The sequence below is a fragment of the Salminus brasiliensis genome, chromosome 19 (assembly GCF_030463535.1).
Source record: "Salminus brasiliensis chromosome 19, fSalBra1.hap2, whole genome shotgun sequence".
In the NCBI taxonomy this organism is placed as follows: domain Eukaryota; kingdom Metazoa; phylum Chordata; class Actinopteri; order Characiformes; family Bryconidae; genus Salminus; species Salminus brasiliensis.
Genome location: NC_132896.1, coordinates 16120531 through 16145581, shown reverse-complemented (window position 1 = coordinate 16145581; position 25051 = coordinate 16120531). Strand labels below are relative to the sequence as shown.

The following is a 25051-nucleotide window of genomic DNA, read 5'->3' as shown; positions in this document are numbered from 1 at the left end:
AGTGTAGTCATACTGGGCCACTTCCACAACAAATGGATCCGTCAAGAAGACATATGTCAGAAGTTTCCAAACTCATTCTTCATCTGCACGCGCAAAGTTGACGGGCAAACACTGCTGCTACCAAACTCGTCCATAAACCAGAGACACGTGACTGAAATGTAGAAGAGCTGAATCGCTTCAGCTGCCAGTTAAAAGCATACAGTTGTGAAAATGTCGTTTAGTTTAATGAGTTAGTTAATTACTTGGGTATTTAATGGGTTTCGCGTAGTCTATTAAAGGCGCTCACACCAAGCATGAACTGGTTATGGGTCATTAGCGTGGGCATCAGTCCTACATGGGCAGGCAGGCAGGCGTTGATTCGTATATATCTAGTTTTTAGGCACCTAAGCACGTTGTTTGAATTAAAACATTAAATCTTAGCAGTTCAATTATTTTCCTTGTAAAAACAGGACATCACAAAAATACCAATAAAAAATACCAATCATTTTCCATTCAGATATCTTATGAGCTAGTCGGAGTAACAAATCTTGATTCCATGATTCCAGATGTTTTCCGGACGCCCTCAGACAGCGCGTCCATCACCAGCTCACCTGGTTTAACATATTAAAGCCCCGATTTGTCAAAGCAGGTGTTGGATGATAACTATAAATGCTACTAGACTCCCATGAGGAGAGGTTCGCAAATGTGCTAATGAATACAGTGACATACGTAAAACTACGAACTGTTGTATTCATTTGTATGTATTCTAATATTAGTGTATTATTACATTTAAATGAGTGTATATAATAATAGTATATGTAAATAAATAAATAAAAAATTATATATATATATATATATATATATATATATATATATATATATATACATACACACACATACACACACAACGTAACTGTTCGCGGACCATTTAGCGGCGCAAACTAAAATGTTCGCTAAAAGTGGGTGGGAAACTGCGGGGAACGCAGCAGCAGCACCAGGTGAGCATTGGAGCTCAAGCCAAACTTCTGTAGGACTAAACTTTTTTCCTGTCACAATGAGGAAAGAAGTTTACCTCTATCTCTCTATTCTTTTCGACATAAAGTTTATATTAAGCAATTCTACAACAGTTCACACTATACTCAGTAATTGCATAAATTCTCACATGTTTAAATGTGGGTAATTAGTTCCGATTTCTCCCTGCAATAACATTTTTTGAACAAATTCAAACCATCTTTCATTGTTGGGCACAAGCATAGGCCAAAAGACCCCAAAATGTTCACTGACCACGGCGGTCACTATACCTGGGATACGCGTCAAGCTAATTGAATTTCAAGGAATGTGACCATAAACCATGTTGCAAGGCAGAAACAACACAAACACAGGGTAGTGAAGTCGCGCAAGTCTCGACTCAGACACCACTACAGCACGCTCCCTTTAAGAATGCATTGAGTTTAATCACACTCTGCCTGATCAAAGAGAATAGAGACACTTTAATGAAATCTTGAATGCATAATTAATGGTACAGTATATATACAGTGGAATTTTAATTAAACATTTTAATTCTTATGAGAGACTGGATAAGGGATTGTAAACGTTATCCACCGAACAGAACGAATATATATATGTATATATATATATATATATATATATATATATATATATATATATATAGGAAATAGTGTAGACACATATGAAAGGGGAGCAATGGCTTTTTGGTGCAGTGGTCTTTATGAACTATGAACATGACCTAAAAACCAAAAGGTTCTCCAATCATGAAGACCAAGTCTCATCATCTGACCCAGTGGTGGTTAATAACAAAAAAAAAAAAAAACAATAAATGTTTTAGTTTTTATGTGGGATGAACTATAGTCAATGACCTTTAGCAGAGATATAAACACTGTGGATTCAGGCTTTAATGCACAAATAAAAAATACATAAAGGACATCGTTGGTAACAGATGTTGAGTAGGCCTGAATAGCATTTGCAGCATATTAGCCATAAGCCACAGCCATTGCAACACATTATTATGCGTCTCCTTAAAACGCCTCATGCCTCCCAGTGTGGTTTACGTTCGTTTAAAATCATCCTATACAAACAAAAAGACGCAAACTTGACAAGTTTATATATAATTCTGAATTCCTTGGTCATTTAAAATATCATATATTATGAACAGGAGAGACAGGATAGGGTGTATAGACTATTTCTAACAACATCTGAGGTCCAGCGAAGGGTGAAATAAGTATTCTAGCTTCAGTTTCAACATCACCAACACAGTTCAAGCTCAACAACACACTGATAACGGTCATGTACAACGAATAAAGCTCACAGCAATCAAATTGCACTATATGCTATTTCGCCAGCTGACATATAGGACACTTTGACACCAAAGGTCACATCTATCCAGCTTATTACTAAAGCTGAAATGCTGTCGTACATGTTGAATTCATGTCTAAATGACCTGGCCATGGCCGTAACGACACCCCCTCCCCCCCTCCACCCCCACCCATTTTCCCCCGTTTCCTTTCCCGTTGCCCGAGCGCACATCATACATCATTATTACACTGCTTGGACGAGAAAGTCTCCACACCACCATGGCACGTGTACCAACCGTTCACGAGACTCTTTTGGAAAGGTGAGTGTGACGAGAAGGTCCTGTGGCTAGGGGCGAGGGTGGGGCTTGCTTGGCTACACGGGTACTGGCCAGTCTCGGTTCTGTAATTGCCCCGGTGAATCAGCAAAGGGTCCAGAAGGGACTGCGGCCTATGCGCCGTGTAGTCCAAGCTGTTGTCAAACGTGTGATGGAAGCGGGACCTCAGGGCAGGCTCGCTCAGGGCCTCGGGGGACGGGGGCTCTTGAGGAAGGGCCGGCGGCAAGGAGGACGCGTCCTGCTGTTCGGTCACTTCGGGAGAGCCGGCCCGGCCGAGGTGCTCCCCGTCCTCGCCCATTTTGCCAACGTAGGCCTTGCAATGTAGTTTCATGTGTTTTCGCAGGGAGCTGGGGTGCGTGTAACATTTCTCGCAGCCTCTGACCTTGCACGTGTAGGGCTTATCGCTGGAGTGCACGTGCGAGTGCTTCTTCCGGTCACTGCTGTTCGCGAACCTCCGAGTGCAGCCCTCAAACTCGCATTTAAACGGTTTCTCACCTAAACGGGGGCAGAGGAGGAGACAAAATGACCTGCGGGTTACGGGTGATGGAGCCTGGGTTATAAGCTCTCCACTCAGCAGCTCTTAAACCCACTGCGCCCTTACAAAACGGACCAAACCGGACAGGGCTGATGGTAGCTATTGAGGACAAAACCCAATTGGAAGCCTGGCGCACATGCAGCATTCAAAAAGTCAGGAGAACGCGCAGTGTGTAGGTGCCTCTGTCAGGGTCTATAGAGCAAGCAGGCCAGTCAGACCACTTTCTCACAACTTTCAGAACAGAAATAAAGAACTTCCACGGCCCTTTTGTACTTTGGCCCAAAGTATTTTAAGATTCCAGTCGGCTATATTTGTGTAACCATACACACAGTCTCGGTCAGTAGACTGATCTCTCTTCTCAACTGACAGATTAATATACTATCCTAAAACTGCACTAATCATTAACACCATGAGTTACAGGATGTTAATTATTATTTACATCTCCAATTACATCCCTTTATTCAAATATAAGAACATTCAGTTCTTCACAATGATTTTAATTATACATATTTTACAGTTATGCTGTAAAAATCACAGGCTAAACACTATGTGCAAGCAACTGAACTGCTTTTACTCGATTTAAATAGAAACATCACCTGAATCAACAAAAATACGTTCATTTGCTTGTTATTTATTATATGAAGTATTTTTTTTTAGGTTCAACTGTTGAGCCATTGAGACGTTTTTTTTGCTGAATAATTTACAGCACTTCTTGAATAATACGTTTTAAGATGAATAATAAACCTGCAGTTTGAGATGGTTTGCGTTGTCTTTCAAGCGTTTGAAAGTGTCTCAAAGTGTCTCAAGCTGTTTCACGGTTTCCGAAAGAAACACAGCAGTCTACTAAATGGCACTCCTCCAGTTCTGTGCAGGGACGACGATGTCTTTGTAGACTTCATGTCTTTGTTATTTTCGTATGTACTCTATAAATCACTCTAAAGATCACAGCGAATGAAGAGTGGGCTCAATTATTATTCAGCAAAAGGTTATTATTTTTAGGAACGACATGACGTCAGCGCTACCCGAGGCCCGAGTGCTCGCTGAGTCGGGAGCGCGCAGCCCGCGGGAGCGCGCAGCGGTTCCTGCTGCAGCGTCAACGCTACGTCACAGCTCTCCGGTGTCCCGCGCTTTATTTATTTATTTCGCTGCATGAATGAGAGGCACCCAAACAACTGCCCCTGAGAACTTCCCTCCTCTCCCCCACCGCAAATGATCCACTGTATTTATCAAAACCGAGAGCCGCTAGCCTGAGCTGCCAGATGACACAACACACGCCGGTGCCTATTCCATAACAACAATGATTTATAACACCAAAACCCCTTCTGATTTGAGCTTAGGGCTAGTCTGTGGTAATGGAGGACACACAGCTGGGCGGAAAAAAGTGCTGAGTACATTTTTGCTGGCATGAGTGAAGCAATCAAAGAGCGATCTGAAAGAAGATCAACTGCTTCTGTACGTTGCAATAATAAATATTTATCAGCAGTTCCACAACTTACAGAACTAACAGTTTCTCCTAAAATGACAGAACCTATCGAATCTGGTGCATTTGAAGTTCAAGTGTGAACATGCCGCTAAAATAACTTTTTTAGCAATAAAAAAAACAACGACGAAATTGAGTCATTTTATAACACACCCCTAATATGCAATACACAAGCTCGCTAAAATACTTGGTTACGCCATTTAATGCACATTATTATTATTATTACTATTATTATTACTATTATTATTATTACTATTAATAATAATAATAATATTATCAGACCAACCTGTGTGTGTTCTCTTGTGAATCTTGAGGTTTTCGGACCGGGCGAAAACTTTCTCACATCCATGGAACGGGCAAGGGAAGGGCTTTTCCCCCGTGTGCACTCTGACGTGGTTGACCAGCTTGTACTTAGCTTTGAACGGCTTTCTGTCTCGTGGACAGTTCTCCCAATGGCACACATACTCGGAGTGCTCGGGTCCCCCGACGTGCTCGATCGTCACATGCGTGACAAGTTCGTACATGGTCCCAAAGGTCCTGGCACATGGCGGCTTGCCAGCGCCTTCATGGCCGTCCCGCCACTTGCACACCAGCTCGTGCGCGAGGTTCTGCCTGGTGCACCTGAGGAACGGGTCGCCCCCGCCCCGCTGCATGGCCATGTTCAGCGGCTTGTAGAGCCCCAAGAACTGGGTGACCAGCTGCTGGCCGTTGGCCCGAGGGCCGCCGCCGTGCGCCTGGCCGTACGGATGCGCCCTCGAGAGAATCTCTCCTGGTAGACCCAACATGACTTGGCTGCTAAGGTCTCGGGCGGCGTCGGCGGCGGTGACGGAGCCATGGGCCTGCTCCTGGTACGTGGTGAAGAACGCGTGGCTCCTGCCATCCCTGTAGCCGTGGAGGTCACGGTACCTTCCAATAGCGCCATGTTGGTTGGCTCTCGGCGCCAGTTGCTCGGCCACGGGTGGCATGCCCGCTCCTGACAGATTTGTCCCAATGATAATGCCCCTAGGACTGGCTTCTAAGCGGTGGCTCGTGTATCCAGGGTCTGGAAAGTGGGGGACCGAGTGGTCAACATATGCAGTGGCCCTCGTCTCGGGGTAGTCTCGCAGATTGTGCGAGGGGCAGAGTTTTAAGGAAGTGCCAGTGGGGTGCCCCATGTGCTCCCCTGCCAAAGGTGGCAGCACCACACTGGGTTCAGTATTGCTCTCCCCAGGGTTGACGCAAGAAAGAGGGCAGCCACTAAACCTCGACAGGCTTGTCATTGTTATTGGTGGTAAGTTTGGCTGTGGGTCTGCAAAATCAACCGAACCTTTTCACGCTCGAGTTTTTTTCCCCTACAAGATCGTGTCCCCCATTGGCCCCTGCCCAGCCCGTGTATCATCTGCACGTGCAGCGCTCGGCCGTGAACCTCGCGGACGCACGAATCGGACCCGAGTTCGTTAAAGCCGGTGCGAGTCCCATGCCGTTCACTTTGCCCTCTTGATTTGTGGCAATAACCGTGGTAGTAAAAATGCTCCGAACCAGGCCAGGCTGCAATATAAAAGCACAGCAGGCAAACCTGGGTTTAAAAAAAGGGCGCTTGGGGATTGGTTGGAATGCCCGGTGATTGACAGCGACTGGGTTTGTTTTAAAAGGGACACGCAGGCGTTCACCACACGACTCCGTTTTCAAATCTCGCAGTGAAAATGCTTTGATATGTGCCGCTTATGCGCTGCCAAATATCGCCGCCTCTTTGACTTCAAGGCGTCAGATTACAACTTGCAAAATATCTCATGGTAGAGCATCTACTCCACGCTTGCCTCGTGGAAGGAGGAGAATGCAGGAAGGTTTTTCGTGCTAAACAGTCCGAAAAGAAACGAGGAGATCCAGTAAACGGGCTGCCAAATCGGCACAAGCAGACGAAATCAAAATGGGCAGTGTTTATTCACTTTGTACATCCAGACTGCTCAGATATATCCTCATATGTGCATCCAAGTCTCAAGAGTTCAGGGGGAAAAAAGACAAAAAATGATCTTATTTCCATTCCGCTATGCGTGGTTTGGCATCACACCTAAAATAATCATTTCGTTTCTTCAACAGACATTTTTTGACAAAGGCAAACTACGCTTGGCACGATTTCAACACAACCGACAGTACAATGACACTGTCATTTTACTTCCAAGTGCTTCTTAGCCATAGGGTAGCCACTACCAAGACTCTAATGGAGTCCGTTTGGACATGCAAGCTTGGCCATTTTTCAAATGCAACACAAGTGGGACGTTACAAAAAAGCGAATTGGCACTCTGAAGACCCACTGAGAAATATGGGCAAAACATCATCCTAATTAATTATATTTTCGCTTTAAGGTGGGTTAGTTTCACGCCACAGAAAAAAAAAATTGGATTTTGCATAAGCCAGTGTGGCCTAATTTTCAGTTTTTATACGTAACAGCTAAGTTCGAAGTAAAATTCAAACTTTAGTAATATATTTCGTATCAATAAAATTCCTTCTAATACATTTAAGGACAGTTGTATTTTTTAGTCTAGATCTATAATCGTTTTTTTTTTTTTGTTTTTTTTTGAATATACGTTTTAAAAAAAACAGAATTTATTTGGTTCACGTGTCTAATACTGTATATATACAGTTGAGAATGATACCGGTGTGAATAGGCTTTATTGTTTCTCAATTTAAACGCATTACTTGCATCTTCAGCTGTTTAACTGTTTCCCGATTTTATGCCTCAATTTCTAACAAAAACGAACAATATTACCAGCTGCGTTATATTACTATATTAGGCCTAACCACACAGTGTATGTCTATTCAGAGGTCTTTGCACAACTAGCATCATCACCCCTCCCTCTGCACTCGCGTATTTGTGTAAATACAGAGAAAAATGATTTCCGTCCATAATGGGCCATAATCAAACACAGTTCATCTCAGGACAGGGAGATTTACCGACTGTGGAATGAAGCAGTTTATTCCCCGACAAGTAGAGCAATTGCTAAGCAATTAGTAAGACGTTGATATTTATGACTGAAACTGGACGTTTTTGAGCTTCTACTTAGCAACAGTGAAAAGTAAAATAGTGCGTAGCGGAATGTTTATATGCAACTTTCACACTCAGATTTCAGATGTAACGTTTCGTTTAACAAAAATCCATACTGTACATGATAACGTATTCAGCGTTATTTCATGTCAGATACTCAATTTCCTTTTATCTTACAAATAGTTTATATGTAATATAGCTTATATAAAAACTCTAAATTAAATCCACCGTTAAACGCCATTATTTTCAGGAAGAGTTCTCGTCTGGATCTTGGTGCACACAAAACCACAACAAAAAAATTCTTTGGCTGCAACAATTTATTTGTGTGATTTATTTTTAAGACATGTTATTGCATGACACAAATGACACTTAAGTATTAATCAGCAAAATATCTGTGTAGTAAAATTGTGTTGCTCCGTTACAATAAAAATAGTTTCTTTAGGTTATTTGGAGAATAACTGTTAATTATTACTTACGTCACAAGGGCGTCAAAATGTATTTTATTTTCACACACAGGGAATGAAAGAGACAGAGTTCAGACATTTTCGTGGCTTGTAAAAGTCAAGGCAGCAATGTTGAAAAAATATATATGGACCTTACATTTCACATGTATTGAGTCATGACAGTAGTACAACAAATGCTAGACCTAGGGGTAATCCAACATCAGCCACATGCAATATGGCTGCAATCAACAAATTCTGAGAGAACTGGCTGTGAGAGTGTTGCCCCATCACTGCATCCAAACACTGTACAGCAAAACACTGCTGAGTCAACTGCAAATGATTCTTTCTGAATGTAACACTCAAGAGAGTCTGGTTACTTCTCCATTGTGTTTTTTCATCTTCTTCAGTTCTTCGATACTAGAAAAAAAGAAAAGCACATTTATGCTGAAAATGTGGTGCATCTATAATATTATATCAGACTTCACACCAGGGTTTGGACAGATGCATGAATATTCCGCTGAAAAAAATCCAGATATGTTGGTTGAATACACACACACACACACACACACACACACATATATATATATATATATATATATATATATATATATATATATATATATATATATATATATACTGTGTAGTAGGCCTATTTGTATGTTTGTGTTTTACTTCTATTACATGTGTATACCTGTGTAAATAAAACAGAAGGAGAGACAGAGAAAGAGTCAATACAGTTACAGGGTACACAGAGCTTTTGACATTTCTATGACTAAGAAGAACGGCATGAAGGCCACTGCCAACATAACAAAAATATACACTATGTCAGAGTGGAGTTCTTTCTTTTCACAAAAGAAATAAGAATTTGCTTTCAGACAAAACTACTTCAGGCATTAAAATCAACAAAATACTTTTATGAGGACAAAAGGATGCTTTTACAAACATTATGCAGCCACAAATTAAAATTTCTGAACTGAATTTCTGAACTCGCTCAAATATAATGTTTCCAAGATTTCAAACTAAGGTCAAACACATGCTTAAATAAAGTAACAAAACCTTCTCCGGTGATGTTGTGAGTGTCTTCCACTGATTAGGCTGATCAGCTATGCTTTTAAATTAGATGCAATGGATGCCTTATTGTGTATGCAGAAGTTACAGGTGTGTGCCGAAATATGAGGGCCACAATTTTGCTCTACGAATGAATTATTTTATTTACCTTTAATACTTAAATGTGCAAAACGAAACAAAACATATATAATTTTCCTTTTTTTATTTGTAAAAAATAAATCTCTTACAGTAAATTACCCGCGTGTGTAGGACAACTTTAAAAATTACATTGATTTACAGATATAGGCTTTCATAATAGCAGACTCCATCTCTCGTTTTCTCTCTGATCTGCTCTCAGTAAGAAGTCTGTATAGGAGTAGTGTATAGATTTAGAAATGTGGGAACAAAATAAAAAGTCATTTCCGAGTGTAAAATTCTTGCTTCAAACCAATGATATTTAAAAGGGGAGACTCTGGTTTAAATACAGCATGCAGTCTTCCATTCTTTAAATTCTTCCTACCTAATCATTTGACCTGCTCCTCTAAGTTTGTGTCTGTGTTAACGCTGAGGGAAAAGTTTCACTGAAGGACGAATGGCCGGCACTGCTTTCCCCAAGTAGCTCTAATAAAATCAAGGCGGGCACACTAGCTGAACAAGGCCGGCAGGTCTGGGCTAAACTCATGCAGATGTAGTTCAGTTAACTGAGAGGGAATGAATAGCCTGTTAGTAGTGCTGACCCTGAATAATAAGGCACATGCTATTTATTAATAAACACACACTCAGGTTGGACCACCTGAAAGCAAGAGTCCAGAATGTCCCCGAATAGCAGCAATTCATTAGTTAATGACAGGAAAAAGTGAAATACAAACTTGAATTTAACATAATTACTTCGGTGGACACAGCTGAGCTAGCTTGTAGAAGCATTTTTAATAACCTGCCCTCTTATGCGCATGCCCACAAATATGCCCATAAGAATGGTGGTAAACAAAGTATGGTCAGGGCGATGCAGAATGTTACTCACTGCATATAGATTTATAACAGAAAACGAATAATAACAATTATTATTATGCTTATTGTTATTATTTTATCAATAATGTGCATTGTTTTTGTTATTTATTACATTGTTATAACTACATGTAACTGTTTACGTACTACTGTTATTACTGCTCTAGTTGATTATCTATGAGCGGTTGAATGACTGCTTGAATATTTGTCTTTTTACAGAGATATAAAATGGGCTGTGTAATTTCAACTGGTCTAGACGAGTATTAAGAAAGTAAGCTGGGCAAAAGCCTTATTTAGATTTTCTTCCTTACAGTAAATTAAAAGTGGATCTTTAACAAAAACTTCATTTCATTTCATTAACCTCATCAATGGAAGACTACTGGAATAGTGGCAGAAGCCTAGTCTAAATTCTAAATATGGACACACACACACACACACACACACACACACATATATATATTATAGCCCTATTCCACCAACTCTCCAAGGTGCTTCGGTTCCTCTTTTCCAGAGGAACCTTTGGGTTCTGTTGTATTTTCGAAGACTATTTCATAATACGTTGAGACTGAAAAGTTACTCTCTGTCACTTGTAAAACTTCAGAAATGTCACCAGAAGTGTGTGTGTTTGTCTGTGTGTGTGTGTGTAAGAGAGTGTGTGTGTGAGTGTGATATAGAGAGAGTGTGTGTAAGAACGAGAGAGAGAGAGAGAATGGAGAAGAGGGGAGACAGGAGAGAGTGAGAGAGTGTGAGAGAGAGGAGGGGTTTGGGGGAGATAGATGGAACTGAGCTCAAGAAGTGTATGTCTGTAATGCTACCGTGCCCCTTTAAGTCTTACACTTTTTTTCTTGGTGTGAATTTTATCAAACCCAGCAGCCCTTACCTTCCATCTACCTAACCTTCTACTCCATATAAACCCTAATCCACCACCTCTCACAACAACCTCGGTATTATACTCCTATAGACCATGTTCCTCCTTTTTTCCAGTTATATTTAAAAGGACTGTTTCATAATATGTGGAGGACTGTTGTCCACCTCTGCACTCCTTCTCCAAAAACCACACACACACACACATCTTCAGGTTAACTACACTTCCTAAACACTCAAAAAACATCAGCACAAAACTAGAGCAGAAACACTCACCTTCAGACCCCTTTTGTGCTACAGTGTGTGGTGCGTGCGGACGGACGGAGAGCTTCGGCGGAGTGAGAAGTGATTTGAGGGTGATTTTTTTGCTCGAATCAGGTTGGTGAAGCGCTGAAGTGAGGGGGAGAGCGTGTGAAAGCCTCGGCGCTCTAAAGCGCTGCTTGAAGCGCATCGCGTCTCTGAACTTGATCAGATTTTCTGTGTCCTGCAGCGAGTCAGCGGCAAGCCCGAGTAACGCGCTCAATAGCACGGGCTTCTGGCAAAAGCGAGGAAAAAAGAGAGCCCCGACGATATTACAATTACTGCCATTTTTCTTTCTGTCCTTTATTCCTGCGTCCTACACCCTGTAACGCTTTACAAACCGCCCCCTTTCCCAAACGGCTAGAGACAGGACCCAGACGGAACGGTGCCAGAAACAAATCGTTTAAGGCACATATTTCACACGAGGACGGGTTTTATGTGAGAGATAGAGAGATAAACCTGGACTCGCTGTATTTTAGAAACCTGTAGGATTGTCTAAAGCGAATACATGTACGGCATTTATCCCAAGTAGATTCGACGTTTTGGGTAAACGACGTTTTGCTGTGGGTTTTTTTTTTTTAACAAAACCACAATTCTGTGAAATTAATAATAATTCTTTATTCTATTTAGTTAACGTGTTTGGCAGCCGAACAAGCCACAGTTAGGCTGTATTCGCCTGTTGATGCTAAACACCGAGGGGGTCGATCTGGTCTAGGTTTTTAAAAGGCACGTCGCTTCTTATCGAAAGTTATAAGAGATGCAGGTCAAGTAAAAGTTGTGTTTGTTTATATTTATTTATTTTATTTTATTTTTTTTAACGATGAATCCTGGGATCGAAAGTGGGGGAAACAGAGCGCAGGACTCGGCGATCAGTGTGTGAAATGTGTTTCTGTAACTTTTTTGGGCAGCAGCTGGCGTGCTGAGCGCGGCACATCCACAAGGCTCCCAAAACGCGTCCCGGCCGCCTCACCTGCACAATAATACCAGCGCTGACCAATCAAAGTGACCCGCTGAGGCGAACTGCCATTTTCAATCGCGAACGCTGCCAATCAGCCGCCACCCAGCCAATTACCTCCTCGCGCCGGCGTCACGTGACGCGGAGGGCGCAGAGCCTCCATTGGTCGGTGCGGACCTGCCTCCCGAGCTCATTTATGTGCAAGGAGTGAGTGATTGACTTTATCAGTCCAAGGACATCATTCGCGCGGAGAGGGGGGGAAGTTTGATCCTCGTTCTCACGGATCCCACTAACGGGAGTTTACTCTCCCCCGCTCGCTGAGCCCGGGACTACTCCTCTTCGCTCGAAACTTTTTTTCGCCCTTTTTCTTTTCGGTTCAGATTCGGAGCTCTACGCTCCGCGTTCAGACTGAATCCCGTTGTTGTTTATTTGTTTTTGTTTTGTTTTTCATTTTCCTCGCTCGCGTTTGTTGAACTTCACTCCGCTAACCTGGGGTTTCCAATCGCTTTCCTCCTCCTCCTCCTCCTTCTCCTCTTTCTCCTTCCTCTGCTTTTGTCGCTCGAGCCCGAATGACGATGCTCCTCGATAGCGGTCCGCAGTTCCCGTCGTTAGGAGTCGGGGGCTTCGGCGCGCCGCGGCACCATGAGCTGGGCAACCGCGACCCCGGCCTGGGGCTGGGCCCCTTCGGTGACTCTTCGGCTCACTCAGCGGCGTTTAAAATCAGCCCCGTGGCCCACGACATCGCCTCGAGCCAGACGTCCGCGTTCACGCCGCAGGCCAGCGGCTACGCGGCCGCGCTCGGCCACCACCATCATCACCACCACCACCCCGGCAGTCAGGTGGGCTCGTACGGCGGCGCCGCCGCCTTCAACTCCACACGGGACTTGTTCTTCAGAAACCGAGGCGCCGGCATCGGCGAGTCGGCGGCGGCGGCGGCAGCTGCTACGAGCGCGCAGCACGGGATCTTCGCCGCGTCGGCCGGCAGCCTGCACGCGCCGCCCGGCATCTCGGACAACCATCTGCTCTTCCCGGGGCTCCACGAGCAGAGTGTGGGCCACGCGTCGCCCGGCGGACACGTCGTGAACGGACAGATGCACTTGGGTTTGCGCCCGGGGGACCTTTTCGGGCGAGCCGACCCGTACCGGCCCGTTGCGAGCCCTCGCGCCGACCCGTACGGCGCGGCGCCGCTGCACAACTACAACCATGCCATCAACGTGAACGTGGGCATGAACGTGCCCGCGCACCACGGCCCGGGCGCCTTCTTCCGCTACATGAGGCAGCCCATAAAGCAAGAGCTCTCCTGCAAGTGGATAGACGAGAATCAGCTGAACAGGCCCAAGAAAACGTGCGACAGGACTTTCAGCACCATGCACGAAATGGTCACGCACGTGTCCATGGAGCACGTCGGCGGCCCCGAGCAGAGCAACCACATCTGCTACTGGGAGGACTGCCCGCGAGAGGGGAAATCCTTTAAGGCCAAATACAAACTCGTCAACCACATCCGAGTGCACACTGGAGAGAAACCCTTCCCTTGTCCGTTCCCGGGCTGCGGAAAAATATTCGCGAGGTCGGAGAATCTGAAAATCCACAAGAGAACTCATACAGGTAGGTTTACTTTCGTCCTGCTGCTCGATCATCCTGCTTGGTGTGTATTTTTGCCGTTGCGTTTGGAAATACACGAGGGTGTGAATTAAGTGGCAGACTAAGCTAAACAGTCGGGCCTTCGAGGCCGCATGTTTTCGTCTTGAGAAGCTCAGCAGAAGCTCTGATTAAATGTTTAAGAGGTGGCTGCAAATGTGGTTACATGGTTAAGTTGTGTGGAAATGAAATGCCTAGGTGGGGGTTATTTTACCGTTTCAGAGAAGTTGGTGTAGCACGGTTTTATTTTAAAATCTTGTCTGTTTTTAAAGGCTGTCTCTTCGCTCCATTTGCAAAGCTTATTTTCCCTCTTAACGTCTGGGTCTTAAAGTTGTTAACAGACTGTGCCGTTGCTTGGTTTGCTGCGTGAATCCATGACAAAAATGCTAAATGTTTGTGTGGAAGTGTGAAGTGGGCAAATTACATTTTAGTCTGATGGCCCCTTGATGGATCTGTGTGGAAATCGATGACCCGTTACTTCTGAGAATCACACGCAATGTAAAGCAAGCTGTTGGGAATGGCTACAGTTTGGCAATTAGGTTGCTGTGGCGGCTTGCTTAGCTGTTTGCTTTCGCAGTAAGTGAAGATGAAGCGTGTACGTGTTGCGCACTGCAAAGTTAATGAAGCTTATGAGGGCTTATGACGTTTTAAAAGAAATAAACAAAAACACTCAAGCTTTGCTTGCTAACGTGCAAGGAAAGTTTCGCTGTGTAGTAGCAGCCTGTTGAAACAAATTGCTGGTTACATAACGGGATGCAGTCCCACCGGCAGCCTGTTGATAGATGCAGTCTTCTAAACGCTTCCCTCGTCTTTGGTTCTCCCTGTTTTTAGGAGAGAAGCCGTTTAAGTGCGAATTCGACGGCTGCGACCGGCGCTTTGCAAACAGCAGCGACAGGAAAAAGCACATGCACGTGCACACGTCCGACAAGCCATACATCTGCAAAGTGTGCGACAAGTCCTACACGCACCCAAGCTCTCTCAGGAAACACATGAAGGTAATTACACCTGGCACCACTGCTACACACCTATTTACAAACTCCAGTACCATGAGAACTCCCCAAACAACATCTCATAAGAACACTATCAAGACAGGGTAGCTACTGAAGAGGAGGTTCTCACATTTTCACATTATGGAGGAAAATGAGCTGATAGCAGCAAAGATAGCTTTCCAATTCATAGAAGTCATTCTGTATCTGTAGGTTGAACAGATATAGGTTAGCTGTAGGCCTATTTTTGTATAATTGGCATGTCACACCCATAACTGGTGTGTATCTAAAATGGCGTGTAAGAGAGCTCGTGTGACTGCCATCATTCTTAACCTGTTCCCAACTTTTTTTGTCAACAAACAGGTACACGAGTCCCAAGGCTCAGAGTCGTCTCCAGCCGCCAGCTCGGGCTACGAGTCCTCCACGCCGCCGGTCCTGGTGTCGGCCAGCACGGAGGACCCCACCAAAACACCCCCGTCAGCCGTGCAGAGTGCAGCAGCAGCACACAGCGAAGGACTGGCGCCCAACTTCAACGAATGGTACGTTTGAAGCTAGGAGCAGAACTGTCATTGCGGACCAAAAGGTTCAAGAAACCTTAAAAAAAATAAACAAGAGCAACAACAACAACAACAACAAGAGCAACAGCAGCAGCAGCAACAACAACAACAGCAAGCAGCATTCACAATACGGTGAACAAAATGGCATTGGAAGAACGTGAAGAGAGATGAGAGTTCGCCAACAGGCCTCGTCCATTCTCAGGATTCCTAAATTTGACTTTTATTCCGAGCGCGAGGAAAGGGAAAAAAAACAAAAACATTAATAATAACAAATACACTTTCTAAGAAATAAATGAAATGGTTTTCCGTTTTACTTTTCAGATTTCAGATGATTATTTTATTTTTCATTTTATGTATTTTCTCAAAAGTTTATTTAAAAAAAAAATAAAGGGAAAAAAGGAATAATATTTCACGGTGTTTTTATATGGGTGGCGCCCACGTCATCTCTGGATTGATTGTTAAAACTTCGAACAGTCTTAAGAAACGTGCCAAAGTCTTTCTTTGTCTTGAACTTGAACAACAACGACAGAAAAAATAATAAATCATAAATAAGTATATAGCCTACTCGTGAATGTACTTTTCCTTGTTTGATGGAGTCAAATCTGTTGTCCACGTCCGTTATTTTTGAGATGGAGAAATGTGGTAGTAGGTTACGATTGTTACCTTTGAATATAACGTTGCCTTTTGTTAATAACGATGTAAATACATATCCATGATGCCATATTTATCGATTTGTAATTTAATTATCGGACAGAGAGCCGAATCTTAAATGATATTTATGGAACAAAAATGTTTTCTAACAAGATTGTACAGTTTTGAGTCAGAATAACCAGCTTAACATGGAAAGAAGGTCATCAACTCTAAAAGCTTCCTTGACGCGATTGTATCTCTCTTTTTTAACCAATAAATGTGTCTTATCTGGATCACATAAATATCACCTATGAATTATTATGGATTGACATTTGTTTCTAAAGGTTAGAGTATTGTAGAGGTTATTTGAGGTCTTTAAGCTCTTTGAGGGCATTGATCCACGCAGCAAACACAGAGAAATTAGCTATATGAAGCGGTGCTTTCGACGTATTCCTGATTTTGATCCAAAATAATCTTCTTTTGTGTATATTTTTTTTTCTGTTGTTTTTTCTTTACTCTTAGCAGAGGGTAGAACTACATTTCTAAGCAGCTATTTAGGTACACAATTCGAGAGGCCCATTAGCCAGCATCTGACTCGACTCAGATTCAAACGTGTGTTATGCAAGAGCATACAGCTTTCATCCATGAACTTTTAACTCGTGTGACAGTGTTTAGAAGACACCGAGTCAGTATGGCACTCCATTTTTGATGGTTCCAGTACTGTCTTTGTGGATGCAAGTGTGTGTTTTCAATGTTTTCCAACCCAGAAAAATGAGCTGTCACAACACAGTAATCTCAAATAAAACTTTTTTTGTCTGTCAGTTTGCATTGTTTTAAATGTAGTTCTTATGTGAATATAAGAGTGTTATTCGTCATGGGTACTGTGGTGTTACATATAGAAGAGTCTGATGACGCATCTGCTTGTTTTTGTTTTTTATGTGAACGACATTTGAAGATGAATTATGTGTGTGGACGGAATTCCAGTCTTGAGAGTAACAGAAATATGTTCCGTGAGGTGGAGGGATTTTTTGTTAAGTGGCACAAAGAGTTACAGCATTGCATTGTAACCTATTTTTAAGAATGGAGTATTATGCATTCACAGATTTATTGTGCTTACGATTTCAGACCACCAGCACTACTTTTGGAGAAAAAAAAATAATGTAAAAAAAAATACAGTACCTCGCAAGCAACAGTGATATATTAAATACTTTTATTTAAATAATTTAACGAATATATGTTTTATAAGCTATTTTCTATACCTTAATTTAAATCAAAGAAACGTTTATTTCAGCCACCCTCGATGTATCATAAGCCGTGGACTCAGATGGAAATCTGATGTGTAAGAGCAGCTTGAATGTGATGTTGTAACACTTTCTGGGAGAAAAATGGGTCACGCAGCAAGTTATTCCTGAAAAGCAGAGGTTTCACTGATGAACTGTGTCACTGTGCCACATTGGGGATGAAGGACTGCTTCGTCTGAACGGGCCTATTCGACATTTTAGCAAAGCAGAGCAACCATGTCATTTTTCAAAGTAGGCCTATTGTTTGTTGGTTTGTTTGTTTTAACAAACTATGATGAAATGTGAACTTAAGTTTTGACTGAAATTAAAAAAAAGTTACGAAATGTGACCAACGGAGACCCGAATCTATCTCTTTTTTTTTCCCCCCATGAATTGTCCTCCTCTGACCGTGGCAGTGCATCTCACCGTAGCCTCTGCTACGACTCACTTACACAACTTGAACTTGACAGTGAGTAAGACGCCATTTTAGCATCTTGTCTCTTAAAGGGGCGGAATAAGTTGTAGTGTGTGTGAATCGCGTGGAGCAGGGCTTCCACTTTTACCTCAGGAGTAACTGAGAGGTGTGGAATTCACAGGCTAACTGAGATTTTAGCAAGTTAGCATGTTCACCGCCACTAGCCTGTGCGTGCAGACAGGCTAACCCAACAGCACAGCAGAGAGAAGGAGAAGGCAACTTTAGTAGTGGTCTTCTGGGTGCCTTGTTTATCGACATGGATTAAAGGAGCTTGTCTGAGCACGAAAAATGCTGACTCAAGCAACACAATTTTAAAATCTAGATAACTGAACCAGTTTAAACTAAAACAGCTGTTTCTATTGTGTTTTTTTTTTTTTTAAGAAAGTGTACAGCACCAGCACTGTTATTAGACCACATTAGTCCAGTCCAGCCGAGCTCCGTAAAAACATATAAGTTCAGAAAACAAGTAGTGAGGGAGGACAAGAAAATAAATCAAAAGAAAAGTATTTTTTTATTTCACAATTCAGATAAAATAAAATAAATAATTAAATTAAATTAATTTTTAACAGTTGTTAGCATTGATTTACTAGTTCACGTTTAAACATATGTAGACTAAAATTAGCCCGGAATTTCGACTTGGTTTTGGAGTAGTTATGCTGTGCAGTATTTAGGCGCCATCTCCACAGACCCCACCCCCATCTTCGAATATAAACAGTTTTAAGAATTCATTTAAACCACATCTCTCTCTCTCTCTCTCTCTCTCTCTCTCTCTCTCTCTCTCTCTCTCTCTCTCTCTCTGTGTCTGCGCAGGCGCAGTCTTTTCTTTCTCCTCATTTTTTCTGTCCTCAGTCGATCTCCAAAAGGAGTCCTGACACAGGCGGTGACGTCACAACATGGCGCAGGCTCTCCGGTCTGTCAGTCTCGCCAAAGCGGACTAGCGCGTGAACTTGACCAACGGAAGCGCGCGCTCACATCCCTCGCGCGGATTCATCTCATGTTTAATATTTTTTTTTTTTTTAAAAGAAAGAAAGAAAGAAAGAAAGAAAACTGGCGTGTGAATGAAATTATATCGACGGCGACATGAAAAAAGGGCCGGTCTTCGGATCATACCGCCTAAAGAAAAGGCATGAAAGGCTGCTTTCTGTGGGATTCTCAAAAGGATTAGATCACGTGGCCTCGAGGAGTTGTGTAGGCTTACTAGCGTAGCAATTGCTACACTGAGGAGATGTAGGAGTGAGTCTCTTTTGATGGCTGGCTAAAACGCACAATAACTACAATAATGATAGTTAATCATTTAAAAGTTTTTCTTTTCTCTTCTGAATGACTTTATAGCTTGTTTGCAGGATTTAAGTAACACACACAGGCATTATGCGGAACGTTATTATGGTCAAAAAAAAAATAGAATACGTGTTTCTGAAATTTATCGCGAGTCTCTGATGTGATTTTTTTTTAGGAGGGAGTGTAGGCTGTGTTCTGGCCGACTGTTTACCAGCCACAGCCTTCCCCATGCCCCACACAATCTCCCAGCTTTGCTGTCTAAGCAGGGAAGCGCAGTCTAAGAGGATAAACAGACACAAGCGCGGCCCAAACGCTGTTTTGTCACGCAACGCCATTGACCATCTTAATAAAGTCAGTGGCTAAATTAGCCACCTCGCGCGGGGCGTGGAGCGTCCGAGCCACGTTAACAGAGGCGAGCCTCCCCCCCCCCGTTCCGTCTGCGATACACTAACCTACATTCTTCCACTGCTCCAGCTAGCTCCTTTTCCCCCTTTTAAATATTTGAAGCTCCTCCACACATTCACGCACGCGTGGGCGCCCCCCCCCCCCCCCCCCACAACACACACACACACATACACATACACAAGCTCCTGGGCTCTATTATATCAACACACAATGATGTCAGTCATGTGATGCTGAGATGAGGGTGTCTCGTGCACTTAGGAGTTGGCTGCAGCACTGATACCGACATATGCTGCTGCAAGCTTCCTTTACTAGGCTATATTCAAAAACTCAGCGGTGGAGGTAGCTTATTTATAACAGTGGCTTAAACCTGTAACTAGGTTAATAACTTCATCCAGTTCCAAAGTTATATTGTGCTTAGAAAATAAATGATAAAACTGCCATTCATTTGTGGAGAGTTATGACAACACATTAAGGCCTAAGCCTAGGTAAATAATAGCCATAAATAGCCTATATTTCCATCTAATTCGATTTAATTCAATTCAGTTTCATTCCAGCATGCTAGTTTAGGCTTATACGCATGTTTTATTTTTAAGTTCAAGTAAAATGCTGTCCTTTAGGTATAGGGATGAATATTTCAGTATTCATTCAGTTCAACTAAACAGTGAAGATCACCGTTCTTGTCTTTTAATGATGCTTTATTCACCTGCAGGAAAAGTGCTGAATATGCAAAAGTGCTCATTGACGGACGTAATCCAGGATGTATCCTTTCAAGCTCTGCTTTAGGGCGCGATGCAGGACCATTGTCATGTTAAACACCACTCACAATAGTATTGTTATTTAGGCAACACGTAGGGGATTCGTAAATTGAACGTTTAAGACTATTTACATTTTATTTGGAATTACAAGTGGAACACATCGCAGAGTCGTTGCCTAAATAAATCAGCTCATTTTTAGCTCATTGTTTTTTTCTGCAGGAAAAAAAAAGAATCACAAGTGGGAAGTTTTATTATTATTATTATTATTATATCTTATTTTCCAAATCTAGTTTGTGGTTTGCTGTAATTTAGACATGCACTCGTTATTCGTTTGGGTTCTTGGTTCAGGCAGATATTCGCTTACGCCCGTCCTGACTCTCACCTCACCTCCCTCCCTCCCTCCCTCCCTCCCAGCAAGTTCATGACAAAGCGAGAATGGAGAACCTAATGCTTTAACAACTGCATCATTATCTAGGAATCGAAAAACACAAATTTATCAAGTCCAAGTCCAACGACAGTCAACTTTGACGCTAGAACATCTGGGAGGCTTTTTTTTTTTTTCCCACCCTTGACAAATCTATTCACTGTGTGTGGACGTTAATGGGTCTCCAGGGTGAATTGACAAGGTGATTTTTTTCTTCTAGCAAAGCAGATGTTCTGCAATGGCGTGGCTGTTTTTTTACACGTTCACTCCAAACTCAAATGAAAGGTGTGTAAATGCAGACAGGTTCCTTGCAGAAAAGAAAAACGCTGAACCCGACGTCTTCATTTCACTGTTTTTTTTTTACTGCTCAGTTTTTAAAAACGACCGGAATGAGTTTTGAGAATTAGGTTATTAAAGCTGCCAGCATTAAACAAACGTCCCGCTTTAATGTCTTCAAACGTGAACATCACTGATGTCTAAATCCTGATGTTAGCCTGTGTTTTCTTCAAAGACGGTTTGCACGTGAATAGGCTGTGTTTGGAGTGCAGAGAGGTTACATATGCCGCCGAAACAATGCTACTCCTGGAAAGCGGTCAAAAGGGACAGATCTGCTTTTACAAAAAGAGAAAACACACAATAAGTGCAGACGGAATGCAAAGCCTTGTTAATGTTCTTCTACAGATACGACAAACACGCGCACGCACACACACACACACACACACACACACACACACACACAGAGAGAGACGACAAAACTCATTTTATTACTGGGTGCATGGGCTAGCTCCTAACCAGTCCATATGGACAAGAACTGGATATATGAAATTGTATTAAAATATTTAGAAATCATGTTTATAAAAAACTAATGATTAACTAATTAAAAAGTACTGATTAAAATAGAGACTGGCCCACACATAAAAGCTGAAAGGCAGAAGAAGCCTTACAAAGTGTTTGCCATTTGCCTTGAGACTAAAATAACACTGGAGTCCATCTGTTCAGATCTTTATACAAGGGCTACACGTGAAGGAGCGATGAGTCAAGAAATGCAATTGAGATGATCAGAAATGGATAGAAAATATGTGGTATTTTATTAGCCACTGTGTTTGTAAAGCGTTGTAAAGAGTTTACTGAACAGTAAACTATAAATGCAAATGCAACACTCAACTTTATTTTAGCCATCTGTGGAAATCTCTGAATGAAAAGCTCTTTATCTGGGCAGTATGTGTTTATTTACACAGTACAACACTAATATTAGAACAAACACAAAGAACATTAATAGACAAAGTAGTGTTTTTACATCTCTGTGTTTATTAAAACTTAAAAAATTTCTAAAACATCTCCTTATGGGCGTCTAGTATTATCCAACACCTGCTTTGGCAAATCAGTGCTTAATGATGTTAAATCAGGTGAGTTGGTGATGGAAGTGAACAAAGTCATGGGCTGGCTGGGGACATCCAGGAAAAATCTGGAACCAAGCATTGTTCTTCAAACTAGCTCACAATATCGACTACTAATAACTACTATATATATATATATATATATATATATATATAGCTACGCTAGACAGGCTACAGAATGACACAATAGAAACATTTCAGAATTATTTTTTACTTGATTTAATAATTATGATTGATTAATTTTCTTATGTAATTGGGTCTATCTGATCAACTTCTGAGGGGTAGTTTTACACTAGATTTAGATTTTAGGTTTTCTATTTAAAATGTATGTACACAGAGATTGGCGTACACTGAACATTATTTTGTTTACTAAACAGGCTGCATTGGCCAGTAAGTGCAGTCCTTTTTTGGAAACCGTCTTCAGCCACAGCACACAATCACAACTTCATTAGTGGCAAGTCTGTTCCCCTTTGCTTCTGTAGAAACAGCTATATTCCTATGTGTAATTGCACTGGTTATAGTTTTAACATGTCTCATATGAAGGCTGACTAGTACAGTAGACTTTGGAAGAGGTTATAGCCATTGTTATATTTACTGCACTACACAGTCAAAGGGACAAAGTTGAAATGGATATTTTAATATAAAGGGACTTCAGTCCCATGTTCAGTGTCCTCCAGATCTTCAGGTAAGTTACTTTGTGTGTGTGTGGAGACTGATATGTGTAAGTAAGCTGAGTTACTGAAATAACTGACTCTTTTAAATCACAACTTCATCAGAATCACTGGTCATCAAACTACATTTATTGGGACCAAAAAAAAAAAAATAGTAATAATCTAATATGATCTGCTATAAACTTTGCTGCATAAAGTAAGGCACCTAATTATCTGGACACTGTGACACAATGTTTGTCATTTTGCCTTTGTACATGAAGCAATCAAAATGTGATTGAAGTGTATCGTTCAAATTTACTGTAATAAGAATACATACATATGATAGAATACATACACTTTTACGAACCCCGAAGTAACTGAACAATTATTGATAAGCAGTTCCTCTATTTTGCAAGAGAACCTTTGTAGAAATATTTGGAGTTCATTCTTAATGTTTAATTTGCATTTGGTAGCTGTTCCCGAGAACTGCCATTATGCGGTGCAAAGAGGTCAGAATTAGGCTCAGCAAAACAAACCTTTTGGAGAAAAAGCATAAACTGTAGTAGTGGCCAAATGAAGAATTTGGAACGTTTATAAAAAGAAGGAATGTGCAGGTGAGTTTTGCAACACACATGTCCTGGAAGACCACAGAAGACTCAAGTCTACTAGATTTATGTCTAGTCAAGAATACTCTAGATAATATAATAGGTGTGTCTCTATAATAGGTGTGTCACTTTAAAAGTCTACAAACATGGCCTTCATGAAAGTAAATACAGATGGTTTCCTTCAAGATGTAAACCACATACAGAACAGAAACAAAAAGCTGGAACAAGATTCTTTGGACACAAGGTTAAACTGAGTACGGAGAAAAAAGAAAGGAAAGGTTCATGATCAGGCGAATACCACCTCACCTGTCAAACATGATGGAAGCACTGTAATGTATGTCTGGGTTTCTGTGTTTAATAATGACATGAACTATACTTTCCCTTAGATTCAGTCGAATTCTCCAAATAAATGCCGACTGACATTACAGAATGATAATGGCACAAAACATAAGCAATCCAATAGCTTCTTAAGCCAAAAAAATAAAATGGCAAAGTCAGGCTCCTGACCTCAACACAGTTGAGCATTCTTTTTCCTTACTGAGGACAAAACTGAAGGCAGAAAAAACCCACAAACAAGCAGCAACTGAAGACAGCTGCAGTAAGCCCTCACAAAACTCTGCATATGGTGATGTCCATGGGTTTCAGAATTCAGGAAGTTGCATCAAAGTATTAAATACTCTTTTATTTATAATTATGTTAGTTTGTCAGTTCATTTTGTGAAAATGTACAGAATATGTAAAATCATCGGTAATTCCAAAACACTCAAGGCAAAAGTTTGGTTAAACCTTTTGAAGTGAAGCTGAATGTCCTCAATGACTTCAAATTACATCTTAATGCATCAATCTTAATTGCTTAATTTTACATCTACTGGGGTGGTGTACATAAATGGTCACTGTCCAAATATTTATAACCGTACTGTGTTATAGGTCTATGCAAAGTACTATCTAACCTAACCTAACCCTATATCTCTGGGTAAACGGACAAACCTTTCCCCTCAGTATAGGGAGATGTTTAAGCAATGTGATTTTCATTTATGTTTCCAATTCATGTCATGTTTATTATCACACAGTTAACTGCTTTCTGTTTAGAAATCCAAAGGGCTGTAGTCATGTCTGGCTTCGGTAAGAATATCCCTTCTCATTACCAAAGTGCCTCATACACTGTATGAACTGAGGTGGAACCCTTTATTATACACACTATGATCCAGATAACAAAAATAATCTCGACCACATGAAATATTTTCCTTCTCAGAACAGAATCGTTTGGGCTCAGGCAGCTCATATTCCATCAAATCAAGTTAAGGGTGTTATAATTAGGATTTCTATGACACTGATCAGATATTATCAGGGGTATAAAAAAACAAAAAAACATGTATGCATAATTTTCACTGACGCCACAGTCATTTACCAGTCTGCAATTGATTTCCTCCCAGCCAAGTGAAAGAGAGAAAATCAGAAACAGTGACCACAAGGCCATTTATATCACAAAATCTTCATACTTCATTTAATTTACATAAATTTGGAGGCAAAAAACACTGAAGAAATCTGCATAATGATTCTACTTGGCTCTTTGCTGCAGGCCTACTATAATGACTGGTATGAGATTAAGTACTTACAAGATTCTTAGAAGAAACACACTTCGTTTACAGCATCTCACTAAGACTCTGAAAGAAAAGAAAGTCCCTCGCTTAGACA

At 41.7% G+C, this 25051-nt stretch overlaps 2 protein-coding genes and 1 long non-coding RNA gene across 4 annotated transcripts in view; 1 reads left to right on the top strand and 2 right to left on the bottom strand.

Annotated features, from left to right (window-relative positions):
* Nucleotides 1-2500: 2500 nt before the first annotated feature.
* Nucleotides 2501-6165, bottom strand: zic6 (zic family member 6). Its single transcript, XM_072663506.1, has 2 exons — nt 4928-6165; nt 2501-3121 (listed from the first exon to the last, which is right to left on the bottom strand). The coding sequence occupies exons 1-2, from the start codon at nt 5898-5900 to the stop codon at nt 2523-2525; spliced, it is 1572 nt and encodes a 523-aa protein (XP_072519607.1). The 5' UTR covers nt 5901-6165; the 3' UTR covers nt 2501-2522.
* A 1797-nt stretch (nt 6166-7962) lies between these two features.
* LOC140540677 (uncharacterized) overlaps nt 7963-25051 on the bottom strand; it is a 70584-nt gene continuing 53495 nt past the window's right edge. Inside the window, exons 4-5 of one of the 2 annotated variants that reach the window (XR_011977888.1) lie at nt 24973-25020; nt 7963-8523 (exon numbers count right to left, since the gene is read on the bottom strand). This is a non-coding gene — a long non-coding RNA (uncharacterized lncRNA). The remainder of the gene's footprint in view (nt 8524-24972; nt 25021-25051) is intronic. The other variant, XR_011977889.1, reaches the window with a different exon arrangement.
* Nucleotides 12459-17725, top strand: zic3 (zic family member 3 heterotaxy 1 (odd-paired homolog, Drosophila)). The gene is made up of 3 exons (XM_072663072.1): nt 12459-13882; nt 14747-14910; nt 15265-17725. Exons 1-3 carry the CDS (start codon nt 12847-12849, stop codon nt 15448-15450), a joined length of 1386 nt encoding a protein of 461 aa, XP_072519173.1. The 5' UTR covers nt 12459-12846; the 3' UTR covers nt 15451-17725.